This window comes from Pangasianodon hypophthalmus, chromosome 19, assembly GCF_027358585.1.
Source record: "Pangasianodon hypophthalmus isolate fPanHyp1 chromosome 19, fPanHyp1.pri, whole genome shotgun sequence".
NCBI lineage: Eukaryota > Metazoa > Chordata > Actinopteri > Siluriformes > Pangasiidae > Pangasianodon > Pangasianodon hypophthalmus.
In genome coordinates, this window is record NC_069728.1 from 10,398,310 (window position 1) to 10,413,774 (window position 15,465).

General features: G+C 37.8%; 1 protein-coding gene across 3 annotated transcripts in view; it reads left to right on the forward strand.

The window, feature by feature from the left end:
- The window catches only part of gmds (GDP-mannose 4,6-dehydratase), an 80,192-nt gene extending 64,965 nt beyond the window's left edge, over positions 1–15,227 (forward strand). For all 3 annotated transcript variants that reach the window (XM_026944678.3, XM_026944679.3, XM_026944680.3), the window contains 3 exons: positions 1,191–1,287; positions 14,447–14,515; positions 14,606–15,227. In XM_026944678.3, coding sequence (XP_026800479.1) covers positions 1,191–1,287; positions 14,447–14,515; positions 14,606–14,668 — 229 coding nt within the window. In that variant the 3' untranslated portion in view covers positions 14,669–15,227. The remainder of the gene's footprint in view (positions 1–1,190; positions 1,288–14,446; positions 14,516–14,605) is intronic.
- The last annotated feature ends 238 nt before the right edge of the window (positions 15,228–15,465 follow it).

A 15,465-nucleotide genomic window follows, 5' to 3' on the forward strand; every position in this document is an offset into this window, starting at 1 on the left:
ATTTGGTCAGTTGTTTTTTGTGATTTAATATATCATTGTACTTATAAATATGAACAAAAAATGTGTTTATAAGCATAAACAAAGATATGTTTAAATACTGATATTGTGACAGACCACAATTAATCGATCCCAGACAGGTGAGCCACGCAAGATTGTACAACACGCTCTCAGACTAATGATAAGGCAGGTAAGAGAGAAGCCAGCAGTCAGTTGAAAAGAGTTGTAGGATGACCTGAAAGCAGCAGAAACAGCAGTTACGCAGGAAACAATAAGCAGGGAACTGTGTAAAAATCATCTCTTTGTACACCTCACACAAAGCTCCTCTGCTAAAAAAAAAAAAAGAAGCACAGAGAAGTGCCTCTAAAACCATTTACTGTAGACAAATCAGAACTCTCTTGCAACATTCAGGTCAAACAAAAATAAAACTCTTTGGCAATAATTCAGCATGTTAGTTGGGATAAAGCATTGTTGCATGTATGATTCCAAGAACACCATACATGCTGTGAAGTATGGAGATGGGAGGTTGGATGCCCTGTGGAGGTTATTGGTGATGTCACTGACTGTTGTTTTTGGATTTTTCTTCACCGCTCTCACAATGTTACTGTCATCAACTGCTGTTGTTTTCCTTCGCCAACCTGTTTGATATCTGGTTGTTAGAGTACCAGTGGTGTCTTTCTTTTTCAGGGCATTCCAAATTGCTGTTTTGGTTTTGCCCAATGCTTGTGCAATGCTTTTTCTCAGCTTCAAAATATCTTACTTTTCTTCCAGAGACAGCTCTCTGGTCTTCATGTTGGTTTATCCTTTTTTTAACAACAAATGCAGTCTTCACAGGTGAAACCGAGGGTCAAACTAATAGTAGACATTCAGAGCTATTAATTGTTTAAACAATCTATCTAACAGGGCACAAGATACACTTGTCAGTCATATCTTCCAATATTTTTTAAAATTTTTTAAATATCATGAAATAAAAGCTAAAATTCTGATCCCTTGTCTCATTCTTCTTTTGATCTCAAACCCAAATGTCTTCGGTGTATAGCAAAAACAAAATAATTGGCCTTGCTGTTCCAGTACTTTCTGAGGGAACTGTAACTGTTTATCTGTCTGGCTATGTATCTAGTTATCTGTCTTTTTGTCTGTCTATCTGTCGATCTGTCTGTAATATTGTATGTATCAATTTTCATGTCACACAGGTGGGAGGGGAAGAATGAGAACGAGGTAGGCAGGTGTCAGGAGACAGGAGTCGTCCATGTCAAAGTGGACCCCAAGTACTACCGGCCCACTGAAGTGGTGAGTCACTGATACTTGAATATGAAGCGAGGTGTGTGCGTGTGTGGGAAAGAGAGAGAGAGAGAGAGAGAGAAAGAAAGAGAAAATTCCTTTGCTCACTTCAGGGTCATATAACACATCTTTCATCAAACCGGTGATTAAATTGTTTTCTTCCCTTTAGTAGACTTTTTAAATGAATACTGATCATTGTCTATTGTGCATAAGATGATTATGTTGCCTTAGCAGATGTAAGTGTGTGAGTAAGTGTGTGTACAACATGGGAAGAAAGAGTGGTCACTCAACCAGGAATTCAAAAAGGCACTAACTCAGAAAACAAAACAGACCTACTAAATGACTGCTGACAGATGAAAAACACACACACACACACACACACACACACCATGTTGCCTGTCAATTGAGAAAGTTCCACCTCTTGCATTAACATACAGGGGTTCTCCCCAAGGCACATGTTTTAAGGCTGTGGATTTGGAGTAAACACTGAAAGAAATACTTGCTTATTTGGCCTATTTTGGTGTTTTAATTGGTGTTTCTCGTAAGGGCCCTTACTGTGTCTGCACTGTGATCAGGTTTTTCTCTTTTTCTCTCTAATCAGGACTCATTTTACTGAGACCAGCATCACAGTTGCCCCCGTACCGTTTTTATGACTTTATGTAAATAACCTACTGATGTTTTAGTGTGGTTACAGTATTTGTTTCTTACAGGTGGTGTGGCTTTTTCATTGCCAAACCCAGAGTAGTGACAAACTCTCCTAACTGTCAATATACACACCTACCTAATTAACATTCATTCACTCATCATCGTGAACTAATTTACCCTCTCTATCTACATTTACTTTTATTTGCTTTTTCATTTTATTTTCCCGCAAAATGACTTACAAGTGATGTAGAATGAAATCCAAGTATCCACACAAGAGTGATACTAGTACTGCAGAAATGAGTTTAACCAACTAACCAGAAGTTGTAGGATGAACACTAAACATAACAGCTGGAGTAAATGCTAGTACTCCGTCATGGACTATGTTGGTCAAGACTCTCTGGCCGTAAATTTAAGACAGTTACATCAGCTGGTTGTAAACGCAATTTCCCCAGGAGTAAAACATTAACTGAGCCAAGAGGGTGGCATAAAGTCAAATTTAAGAACATTTCTATGGCAACTACTTTTATATTTACAGTATTATCATACTATATATTATATTTAAAATAGGAAAGCTTTTAAATGAGAGAGGATTATCAGGGATAAAAGTGGCACATTTGTACTGCTAATGAGGTTTAACAGATATTTCCCATTGGTGATTTATTTGCAGACTCTAGCACTCCTTCTTGACAGCCTTCTAACAGTTGAAACAATAATTGAGTTTGTTGATAATTATGTGGTTATTATGTTGATCAGAGTCTGCATTAATTCAGCAGTTGTACTGAAACTGAGCGCAGTACGCTAAATATATTAAATTTGATTGAATTTGCATGTAACACGCTCACACATGAGTCACTATCATGAGCCAATCAGTAATGCAGCAGTGAAAAGCAGTTAATCCCTGCTTCTGTTGGCTTTATGCAAATAGATCTGGTGTGTCTGACCTCTTGACATCTGAGAATACCTGTTCAGCATGTACAACAGGCACCAACTCAATGATTTGTAAATCTTTAAGCAAAAAAGATTACACAACACAGTTAACCACAGCACACCCAAAACTCTTCCTTACTTTCCTTACTCTGTAACATTTATTTATCTCACAACTGAGAGTTTTTTTCCCCCAGATATATGACTGTGCCTATGTGTGTGCATGTGTTAATTGAAGGACTACTGAAGTTGTCCTTAATGAAAGATTATAACAAGATGTATGTTCTGTAAGGACACAGCAATGAAAGCACACCCAGATTCTTCTGAGAATATTTAATCCTCCCAGTAAAAGAAGCAGATAAATCTCTCGGGCTTGTGTGCATGCTACATAGTCAGAGTGTATGTGACAGTCCTGACTTACCTACCTTCTAATGCATACTGAAATATTACTGATTTTCTGAATAGTTTTTCCATAGACAAAATGTCAAAAATGGATAAGTGTATGCACACTCACATATATGGCGTTTACTCCATTTGATTCGAACCCTGGTTTGCATCCCCCTTGGTGCAGTTTCTGAGAACAGCAGAATATGTACAGTCATATGTGAACTGAAATAAATGTAGCACATTTTGATTGCAGTGAGAAAGTGATTTTACCCTGAATTGACCCCACTGCAGGAAGTGAACCCAAGATTTTGTGTTGCAGCATTTTTGTAGCTGCGAGCTGTTAAACTGAGCCGCGAGGCACAACCAGAGCCAAAGCACAGAGCTTTAGAAATGTGATGTGTTCCAGATAAACAAAAAAAATGCTTACTGTGATGAGCAAAACATTTTAAAGTAGTTATTTATATAATTATTTAATCATTTATTTAGTGTTGACCATGTGATGGTTTTTGTCATTACTGTACACAGCTGGCAAAGTGCTTATGTTTTTCCATCACCATATTTCTGACCAGTGAATTAAAGAGTATTACAAGTGCGTATTCAGCCCTATACACATATATGTAATGTGAAACCAGACCAAAAGTATCAGCTTCGCTCTGATTCGGACTCGGCAGTCGGACTAATAGGTGTGACTGCACCTATAGTGCCAGGACACACCAAGCATAGACAACAACTCATGGTAAATATCTTGCCCTACCAGAAGGGGGCAGTAACCTGTATTCATAATAATAACAATATAAACAGGTAGCACTCGATGCCAGTGGTGTCAAAAGAGATGCCTCCGCTGCCAACAGTTCTAGTCCTGTCGTTACTCATTTGTGTGCCTGAAATACACTTAAAATATATTTCAAATGGGAAGGAAGCTGTTGAAGAAAAACCATTTCAGACATTTGACCTTGCAGTGATCTTGACCCTGTTTGGATTCCAATTTCGAAACCTAATCAGTTATTTAATCTAATCTGCTAGTTACCATGATAATTCCATAGAAACCTTACAAACATTCAACCACTCATTCTTGAGATAGAAAGAGAATCTCGGACAAACAGACGGACGCACCATCTAGTGGCGGAGGCATAAAAATAAATGACCAAGTATAACAGAAAAAACTTGTCGTAAATGGTGTGTTACTGAACATTATAGCATGTTAAAATAGTACACCATCAGTATCTATAGCAGTGTGTCCTATTTAGTGAAGTTGTATATGAGCGTTTGGGATGTAGTCAGTTCACGTCACTGTGAAACCATTTAAAAAGTCCTGCTGTGATTCAGTCATTTATCTGCAAATACAAACCTAGCTACAGCAGTTACGTGAATAATAAATAAATAATATTGAAAAGCTAATAAGATCACGCTAACTCTTTCACCCATCAATCCCTGCCAAGTGCTGACTAGGGACCACAGTTCAGGACATAGTGCAGAAACTACAGGAGATGGGTGGCTTGGTGTGTCAGAGCCCTTAAACAAATGAACCTGGGCAATGTTTCTTACAGTGGGTCTGGTGGTGTTGGTGAATGTTTCCTGCAATGGCTTCGTTAGGGTGGAGCTGAAAGCAGCTGAAGACCTTTCTGTGAACTGCATGGTGTGCACTCGAGAACAGTCAGCGGTTCCATTTAGCCAGTTTGGATTTATACTTCCATTTTATTCATTCAGACGCTGATTTAAAGCAGTTTTATGAGCACTTTGGTGAAGGTGGATTTCAGGCAGCCAAAGGTTTTTTTTTTTTAATTGTTCATTTTCCAGACAGTTTCAAGGAAGGCCTCATCCATTTCTTTCCATTTTTCTTCTTAGTGGGGTAAAGCCTATGCACATAAAAAAAAAAAAATCTAGGTTTGAGACATACAAATATCTTGAAATATTACAGCAATTTATTATCTTTATGAGGTATTGTTGCCTTATGTATTACTCTGACTCTCAAAAAAAATAAACTTGTGTTTTTTTTCATGTGAAAATTGCCTAAAACATGTGGGTGCATGTGTGTCCATGTCTTCTCAGTGCCCTATGTTTTTGTGCAATTATTTATCACAGGGACTAGTTTGGGACTAGTTTACTGAGCTGCTGTTTCCATTAAATTGTGGAATTATGCGGATTATTAGGGATTAGGGTTATAGCATGTTGGCATTAAAGAGGGATTAGATCAGTGACATTATTATAGTAAACACGTTTCCAGGCAGAACCTCAGAGAGGCACAGATGGACATGAATTACTGCAGTTTCACAGAATTTCAGTTTAAATTTTATTTAAGCTATTTTGTCACTATGGTTCCAGAGGAGGGAGAGAATGAGAGGTTGGGAGAGTTAAAGAATATGGAGCACAGAGAACAACGGCCTCATTCAGAAAACAAGACTTTGTAGAGTTCTTACCATTTTCATTCTACCAGCCTATAAAACACTCAATCCTGCACCTCATATTTTTCATTCAAATATGAACTATCTGATATAATATGCAGTATTGTTTTTGACATCCCTACTAATGATGATATAAGCTCTGTGTTGGAGTGTAATGGACAACATTTTGAAAACTGTGGTGTAGCCTGATATTGTCTGGGTTTTGTAGTTACTGTAGACTGTATGGATATTGATGTAGCTCCATTCTCAGACTTTATGGTTATTTATGCTTCTCATATCTGGCTGGCTGTGTGTGACTGTGTGGAAACTGAAGCTGAATGTCTGTAGACTACAAGGCTATGTGCAGTTTGTAGTTTGTGACGCTGAGATTATATATATGTGTAGTTTCGTTACTCTGGGAGACTCCGGGACTGGCTGTACTTGACAGATTTATGATGATATGCAGTGTAATAGGTCAGAGCCGTTAAATCCGAGTGCGAATGATGTCGTAAAGTGTTTGGCCAAGTGCCAGGCTGAGCTCAAATCTGTAGTAAAGTTGCTCTCCGATGCCCAGTCTTTCCTCTAGGTGACCGTATATATCAACTTGACTTTTATTGAGCACACTTCAGAGCTGTAAGTCTGCCGTTCACAGGCAGATCCTGTGTTCATACAGTTGCTACTGTGTTTGTCTACGTCTCATTTTCCCCTCGCTTTAGGCCTTTCTTTTAAATGTCTGTCCATGTCACTCTGCCTTAAAGACGAGGATATTCATATGGGACATGCCCCGGCTTACAGCGCAGTTCTGAACCTGGAGGGATAGAGACGAGTCTGAGAGCAAGAGAGAGTGAGAGAGAGAGAAACGATGACAGATGAATAGTGAAGGGGACTAAGAGAGAGCTATGCAGCGAGGGAGGCTGAGGCAGGGAAATAAATGGAGAGCGGGAAAGAGGGTGTAAGTTCTCCCCTGGCCTTCTCTCTGGTATTTCCTGAAGGACTTTGACTGAGCGGAACCACCCTGGGCCCCACGGAGGGGAGAGAGGGAAAAGGAGAGAGTGTGTTTTGTGGAAGAGTGAAAGAGTTCATAGGAACTATAACTAAAAGGAATAGAGCCATGGAAAATGTGGCCCAGAAACCAGGTGACTTTTGCTTTTGTTTGGATGTTTTCGAAGCAATGCTGAAAAGACAGTGTAGAAAATGTACATGAAAGAAAGATACGAGTGTAATTTGGTGGGCATGAAACTAGTGTCTTGTTCACGTTAATATGGATATATTTGAAAAGTTTTCCGTCCACCCTGTGGCTTTATACTCTTCCCAAAAATTTTCCGTCCACATTGAAATGTAAGGATAGGAAAATGCCTATACTAAGCATACACATGCTACCTGAGCCAAATGGTTTGTCATTTACTTCATGCGGTTTGATGTGCTGAATGCCAGCAAAAAAAAAAAAAAAAAAAATGGCATTTAAGGGTAGCAACTAACTATAAGGTAGCCAAAGCCCTGGCAGTGATTACAAAGTATTTATTCTGTATATTACTATGATCAGTTGTGAAACAGTGACCAAAATAGATGGCACCAGACAGCAACTTTCAAGTTAACGCGTCCTCAATTTTAGATGTGTTGGAGTCAGGATCACGTGACAAGCAGAGACCTATCACAGGTCACCAGACATCAGCGTTTTCTAAAAATCTCCAGTTTCCTCCAGCTACAGTTCCAGTTGGAGAAAGTGTTTAAAAAGAATTCTTTTGAATGTGAATGGAAACCCAAAAAAAAAAAAAAAAAACCCACACACAAAAAAAGCATTTATGCTTTTAAAATGTATCTGTATTAGTGTGGACAAGTCTTGAGTGGTTGTGTGGGAGAGAGCTATGAGAGTGGAGGTTAATTTCAGGCTGCCCTTTGTAAATGGCTTGTCTCGGGGCTCGTTATCTTGATTGACTAATTAACTCTGGCTCTCTCACTCGCACTCTGTCAGTCTCTGAACTCCTGACACCTCACATTCCTCACTCTCTCACTCTCCCTCTCTCCAGACTGGACAATTTTTCATCACAGCCACGAATGGTGGGTGAAAATATATGGGAATTTAATCTCACTAACATCCCCTTCTGACTGACTGCATCCTGTGCAGGCTCATATTAGCATGTGTGTGAAAGAAACGTTCTTTCCTTGTACTGGCTTTGAAAATGGGGAGCAGGATTTATTTCAGATCTACCCCAGGAATCTTCTTCTAAATAGAACTCAGGAGTAGTAATGATAGTTACTAGGGATGTCAAATTCCTTTAAAAGGTGCTGTCAAAGTTTAATTATTATAAGGTTTGGAATTTCAGGGCATTTAAATGTTAAGTAGCATATAAGGTAGTTACAGCTACAGGAGGAGCAAACACTGGAAGTAGCATTCTGTATGCTCACTGCATAAGATATAACAGGATGCCATTGTAGAATGTGTAGTGCCTACTAGTGCCTGCTTACGTGTAATATTTTTGGATAAAAATTTCATTTAAAAAAATTAACAAATAGGGGGAAAATGTGGAAATAAAGTAGCTTATGTTGTGATGAACATGCATTCATTCTTATCTATTTTCCTACATTACCTGATGAGTAATTTGCAAAAAAAATTTTAGGAAATGTATGTTTTGAAAGACTTGTAATGCCAGGGACACACTACAAGATTTACACAATTCTAACCAGTATTGAAAGTTTCTCAGATTTTTATTTTTTTATTTTTTTCCCTGGATTGTCCTGAGATCTCTCAGTATTTCTGGGATGCAAAAGTGACATGGTGGATGTTGTTTTGTTGGAACAAACATTGGTTATTGGTCTTTCATACATGATGTCAAGACACTGAGGTTCCACACACTTCAGGATATTTAGTAGTAAATGCTGAACCTGTTTAATATGTATGATGTATTTAAATTGGGGCAACCACGACTGGACTGTGAGTAGACTGGAGGGGTTAAGATTGGATTTAACACACCCCACACCACAGGATAGTTTGGGAAAGACCAGTCTAAACTCAGGAAACATTTTGTGATTATTTGGAGGGGTGAATAAGCCTCAAAACCAGCCTGATTATCCTCTAGTGTAGACATGAGACTACAAAAAGTAGAGCACAGTAAATTTCAAATTTTTTTTTTTTTTTTTTTTTTTTTTTGCCTTTGAATAGGCAAGTCTAATATGAACAGGAAAAAATATATATAAGCTATAATACATAACGTATACTACTTGTGGTACATGAACATTTTGGTGAGGTTTAGTCACGTATGTATGACATCAGAGAGTTTCGGGTAAGGTTGTTGAGTCTTTCCCACACACCCACATGGCAGGCCCTCTCCTGTATGTGTGCAGGCCGAGGTCAAACCCACAAAACGCTGGCCTGCCTGATTTCCCAAGCCCTCGAGAGGTGGGCGGCAAACTTCCTGGCCCTCACACACACACACCCCGGACATTTGTGCATGTGTGTGCATGTTTTCAGTGTAAATGGCTGTTTAAAATGCTCTTTTTAAATCCCTGTGCTTTACTAAACTCTATTCATGACTTCCTGTTTTTGTTCTTGCATATGGAGACCTTAGTGTTTATATCAAACTTGGAAGAGTGTCTCCCCGTAATAACCTGCAGACCAGTGTTTGCGTAGTGTACAAATATGAGATGGGCAAGGGATGTATGAAAATATTCACTTATCTCTTTTGTTACAATCTGTCATTTAGTTTTTCTATAGATTTAAAATATATACATATACATTTAAAGTTTAAGGACATCCAATGAATAGATGCCATCACCAAATATTTGACGTGAGACAGGGACATAAATGAAACACTGTGGTTAGCTAACCTCAGACTTTCTGGCAAATCAATAGCAGCAGGACCAAAAAGTTTGATTTTGGTCTCATCTGACCACAGAACACGAGGCCAATTGTAGTTCTAATGAAGCCTGGTGAAGTTCAGGCACTGCATTTTGTGCTCTCAGGAAGGGCTTTTCTTGCAGCTCTTCCCGACAGCTGATTTTGAAACTTAACAACCACAAGAATCAACTGAAGTTTGCAATTCTAAAACTATGATCTGCGGCCTCTTTTCCCCTCCTCCTTCACAATCCTTCTCACTGTGTAGGGAATCAGTGTGCTTAAGCGTCTAATTCCTGTTTCCTGTCTCCAACTGTTTCAGACAAGTGAAAGTTTCTGTTATGGCTCTAATTGTGCTTAATGGTGTTTTTAAATTCTTGTGTATTTAGTGTATGCATTACCTGATTTGTGCAGGTCGGCAACCATCTGTCTATTTTATATTGAAAGTTCTTTGGCTTTTCTCATGCTAATGGATGAGGACAATAGGATGTTACATGTGCACCCTGTTACTTGTACCCTAGGGAAACAGAGCAAATTAAGAAGATGTCTTTCAAGAATGACGAGTTGTTTGCATTTATTTAAAATATTCCTTAGTGGTGTCAATTAGGGCTGTAGCAACTGATTGACAAAATCGATAAAATTCAATGATAAAAATAGTCGCCAAGGCATTATCAAATAGTAGGACTTTTTGTATGAATATTGAATTTTTTTTGTATTATGGTGCACTATGTCACTTCACTTAGACTAACAAAGCATTTGATGGAAATGGCAGAGCATTTTACTCTCTACATTACACTACACTCTTGGCTTCATGACATGAGTGATATTTTGATTTGTAATTATTATGTTGGCTTGACACATAAGCTTCAGCCTGTTCTGAGTGTGCTATTAGTTTTCTAACTAATAAAAATTATGGTTTTCCCATAATGGAAGCTCAAAATGGCCAAAATTCCCACTGACTTCCATTGAAAAATTTGGTCTGATATAACTCCTAAACCCTTCTAGCTGTAATTTTTTTTTAACTGACCGGACTTATAGTGGGCGATTAAAAACCCCCATAGACTTAACTCAAGATTTCAACCTCCAACTGTCAAAACTCACACACGCCTGTGTGTGCACGGCCTGAAGCCCCTCTTCTCTCCCTCTCACTCTGTCATTGTACCTGTAACAGAGACTCTCACTTCATCTATCTCTCTATCAATGTCACACTATTTCTCTATTCTTTGCTCTATCAGTAGCACACACACTCTCTCCGTATTTCTTTCTATCAATCTACCTGTCTTTCTACTAATAATACTCTCTCCATCTATCTACTTGTCACTCTATTTGTCATCTGTCTTTCTGCTGGTAACTGTCTGTCTATTTCTGTCTTTCAACTTCAAACTATCTTCAAGCATATGAAACGATTTCAAACTGGCTTTGTCAAGCCAACATCAGAGTTTGTCTTGATGAACTTTACTTATCTAGTTCATGTGTGTTGCTATATATCATTGTCCTAGCTTGTCCAGTTTTCTAGCTGTGGTCATTTATGGTATATTTATTTATCTTTCCTGCCCCATCAAAAACATAATCTGGTGCTACTTTGGCCAAAAAGTTGGTAGTTTGCACGGCAACTCAATGGGCTGAAAATGACTGAACATGGTCTTGAATGATTAGGTTACGAGACGAACGTTTTCTTATGTCAAAACACAACTCGTCATTATACATACATTATACATGCATTATACAGTGTTGGGCAGTAGCATAGTGTCTCTTAGTGTACACAATATATATTAATAATGAATGTTGTGTGTCAAGTCATCAAGTCACCATCCTGCTTTTGGTTCCCATCGAAGTCAATCCCAAAAAGATTCAATTCGATGATTCCTGGCTTTGAAAATTAAGAGTCAATCCCAAAGCTTTGGCATTGATTCCACACACTGAAATTCGCTTTTACCTGCACACGGTAAGCAAACTGAATTTAGCAGCAGGGTTTTTCAGTTAGCAAGAAAGCCAGTGGATATTTGTCACCTTTATTTTCAATTTCTCTGGTCAGAATTGAACAAATCAGGCTTTGAAATGCAGGACATACACACTGCTGCTGCTGCTGCTGCTGAAAAAAAAAAATTGCGGAACCAGTAAAATGTACTGACTGTTGGTTGTGTTCATTATGGCAGCTTACTTGGATGACACAAGCATTTGAGAATATTCTTATGCTGTGAAAGATTATGTGATAAAAGTCTGTAATATTGTATTGTAGTTATTGACCTGTTATTTGATTAAGCCTAGTTAGGACTTAATAGTATTAGTAATAGTATTAGTGGATTAAAATGCTGCAAAAAAATATTTAAAAATATATTATTGATAAAATAATCCAACTAATCAATTAGAAAAATAATTGATTGATTGATTATAAAAAAAAATAATTTAGTATTTACAAAGTAGTTTCTTTTTTTTTTTTTTTTTTTTTTTTTTGGAACAACTGTAAGTAGTTTCTTCTATTATTTGAGTGAAAGATTTGAAGCGTTGTGTTTAGTATATACAATAATTTAGCATAGTAAACTCTTAGATATGTGTTCTGTAAGTGTTCTTTGAATTGTTAAGGGTTCTAGCTGTTTAAGAGGGGTTCTACTTGGAATCTTTTCTTAAAGAGACACCTGCTGTTGTGGGGTTTTTACTGTCAGCCATAAATCAATGAGATACAGACAGGTCCGTAAGTATTTGGACAGTGACACAATTTTCGTATCTTTGCCTCTGTACTCCAGCACAATTTGAAATGAAGCAATCAAGATGTGATGGAAATGTAGCCTTTCAGCTTTAATTCAAGGAGTTAAGCAAAAATATTGCAGGAGTTTAGGAATTACAGCCATTTTTTTTTTTTTTTACATAGTCCTTCCATTTCCAGTCCATCCAAGGTCTGGAGTTGAATTTTGCATTTGGTAGCTGCTATCCATTGTGGTGGTGTACAGAGGCAAAATTACGAAAATCGTGTCACTGTCCAAATACTTACGGACCTGTCTGTATACAACAAAGACAACTAGAAGGATTCCCCAAAAGGACAAACTGAATAACCCTTAAACTGAGTGGAAGTTTGGGGGAAAAAAACTAAAGGTATTAATAAAAGAAGTATCTTAATAACTTTCCTGTGTGTCAAGTCAGTCCAAACACAGCGTGACAAAGCAAAGTCAGCAGGATTTTAATTATTCATACCTCTCACAGAAGAAAGTGTGTCAATGTTGTTCAGAATGTGTTTCTTACCTATCATGTCTCAACACTCCCCACTTTTTCACTGAGTCACTGTAAACATGCATACTCATGACAACACACATTTATTCTGTTTGTACTTAATTACTACATTGGCAACAACAACATTTTCTCAGATCATTTGAATAGTAATAGCAGATTACAAACTAGCAGTACAGCTCTGGGTGTGTATGACTGTGATTTATGACTGACACTGTTTTGCACGCACACACGCTCCTCAAACACCTTTCTGAATTTAAGTATGCTGACAACCCACTCTCTGTGACAAGTTGTTTAGTTTTATTGGCTCTTCTTTATTTCACAAGCACATTTTATTTTATGTTGCTCAGTTAGTCATGCCCCAGTTTCATGTCATGACATTTAGAGCTACAGAGCTAAAACTCCAGCTGGTATTTTAGACAATAATCACTCCATGTATTTCTGTCTTCCTCACACACACACCCACACACTATTGTTCAGTTTGATCAACTGACAGCAACATGAATTAACATGCACCTCTCTTTTTGTTTCCTGAATCTTTCTCACTGAATATCTCTCTCTTGGGGTTTGTGATTTTTGCTGAACTTAGTGAGTGACCAAACCAGCTGAAATTCATTTAGCTGTCAGTAAATCTTAATTATGATTAATATACTTCTTTTATACATGCCTTGGGTCTGATAGTTTAATGCTGTTTCAGGTACTTGATAAATGAATGCTGTCGTTGTCATCGGTTTCAAAGATCTGTTTACTTATTAGATGCTAAAATTAGTATAAAAAAGCCGAGATGTTATGGTAAAAGCTAAAACTACAAGAAACATTTTTGTACTGGAAATTAAAATAGTATACCGGAATTAAATACAAACAAAAAAAACTTTAGCTAATGGAGAACTAGAAATAATGCATCCAAAGTTTTTTAAAAAAAAATTAATTCCTAGAATTTAATATTGTCCATAACATTACTTTGTTGAGTGACAGAAAGAGAGAGAGCACAGTGTGCTAATATTTCAAATTTCAAGTTTGAATTGTCTTACAAAGAAAAGTACACTCCTGGGGCTGACACAAAAACTGAAATCATTAAAACTAAAACGAAAAAAATATTAAATTACACTATTCAAAAATTAAATAAAAATTCTATAAAAATGCAAAAACCAAATAGAAACTAACACAGCCAAACAAAGAATACAGTACATTAGGGGAAACATGTATAATATAGAAGTCCAGACTCATTTTAAACATTAGCTTTATAATCACACTGGTTATGGTTCAAAAATGAGGGTGTGTTAAACTGGACTTCACAAAAGTGCTATTAATGTGTGTGTGAGTGTGTTTGTGTTCCGGTTCCTTAGCGCTTCAGTGTAATCAGATCAGCCATAAAGGATTCTCAAGCTCTTTAAGCTGGCACCCTGAGAATCTCCACTAAAAACCCATTTCTCACTCTGTCTCTGAAGGATAACGGGCAAAAAGGGAATAGAGAGTATGAGCTCGGCCACACAACTCCCATAATCCATCATGCTCAGTCACTGGGCAGAAGGTTGGGAGGAGGGGCCATGTTGGATAGATGGCTTGCCTTTGCCCTCACCTGCCCCAAGAGATACCGAGCCTGACACCTGTGTGTTTGTGTGTGTGTGTGTGTGTGTGTGTGTGTGTGTGTGTGTGTGCGCGCACGTGTACATGTGTGTTGGGGTATAGGGAGAAGGAGAAAGTGTAGGGTTGTAAAGTATGGGAGGTCCTGCTAATAAGGTAGGAGAAAAGTTCAACCCTTTCTCTCTGTCTTTAGGACTATCTGCAGGGAGACAGCACCAAAGCGCTGAAGAAACTTGGCTGGAAGCCACAAGTGACCTTCGAGGTGAGAACTCAAACCAGTTCCGTTCAATTTTCCATGTCTGAGAAACCGAATGATTCTGACTGTGTGCGCATGTGTAATGCTGTTCAACAGGAGCTTGTTAAGGAGATGGTGGACGCAGATATTGAGCTCATGAGAAGCAACCCAAATGCATGAGCCCGCACGCTAGCAGCACATCTACATACCACGGACCTGTGTGTGCCCAAGAAAGAACACGCTTTAGTCTTTTTTTTCCTTCCAGGCACTCCGTCCTGCCTTCAGTTCGTCTACATAAAGAAAGACAGAGTGCTGCATTTGACATTCCACATTCTGTTTATACTGTTATGTCTAATCACAATCATCAGTGTGTGTGGGGACTTTTAGCAGTTTTCGTTTTTCTGTAACAATTTTTTTTTAAATCCAGTTTTATATGGTTTCTTTTTAATGTCATAATTGTGGTGAGGGGGTGTGGGCACATGTAAAGAAATTATGTTTTATAGCAGTTTACAGTGGGACGATTTTCTAGATGAACATTGGATTTCAGACAAAAATCTATATAGAGGCTTAATAAATGCTGAAAAACGTCCTTGAAAAATTGTTAGAATGCTTTTAATTATTTGTTTAATCATGCCATCTTTGATATTTAATAGTTTTTCTTTAAACTTTATTTAATTTACATATTAATTATTTTATCGTGACTTTGTTTATTAAAAGGGGTTTTAGATCATATCCATAATTGTATCTCCTGTGGTTGTTGTTTTAACTTATCATTTGTCTGTTTAGATTTAATAGCCTTGTAGTCAGCAGTTGTAAAAATGCAGGTCATTACTGATTATAGAATTCATTTCCAATTCTAATCTAAATATATTACAGAAATACACTATATGAACAAACGTTTGTGGACACCTGACCCTCACACACATATGTGGTTCTTCCCCAAACTGTTGCTACAAAGTTGGAAGCACACAATTGTA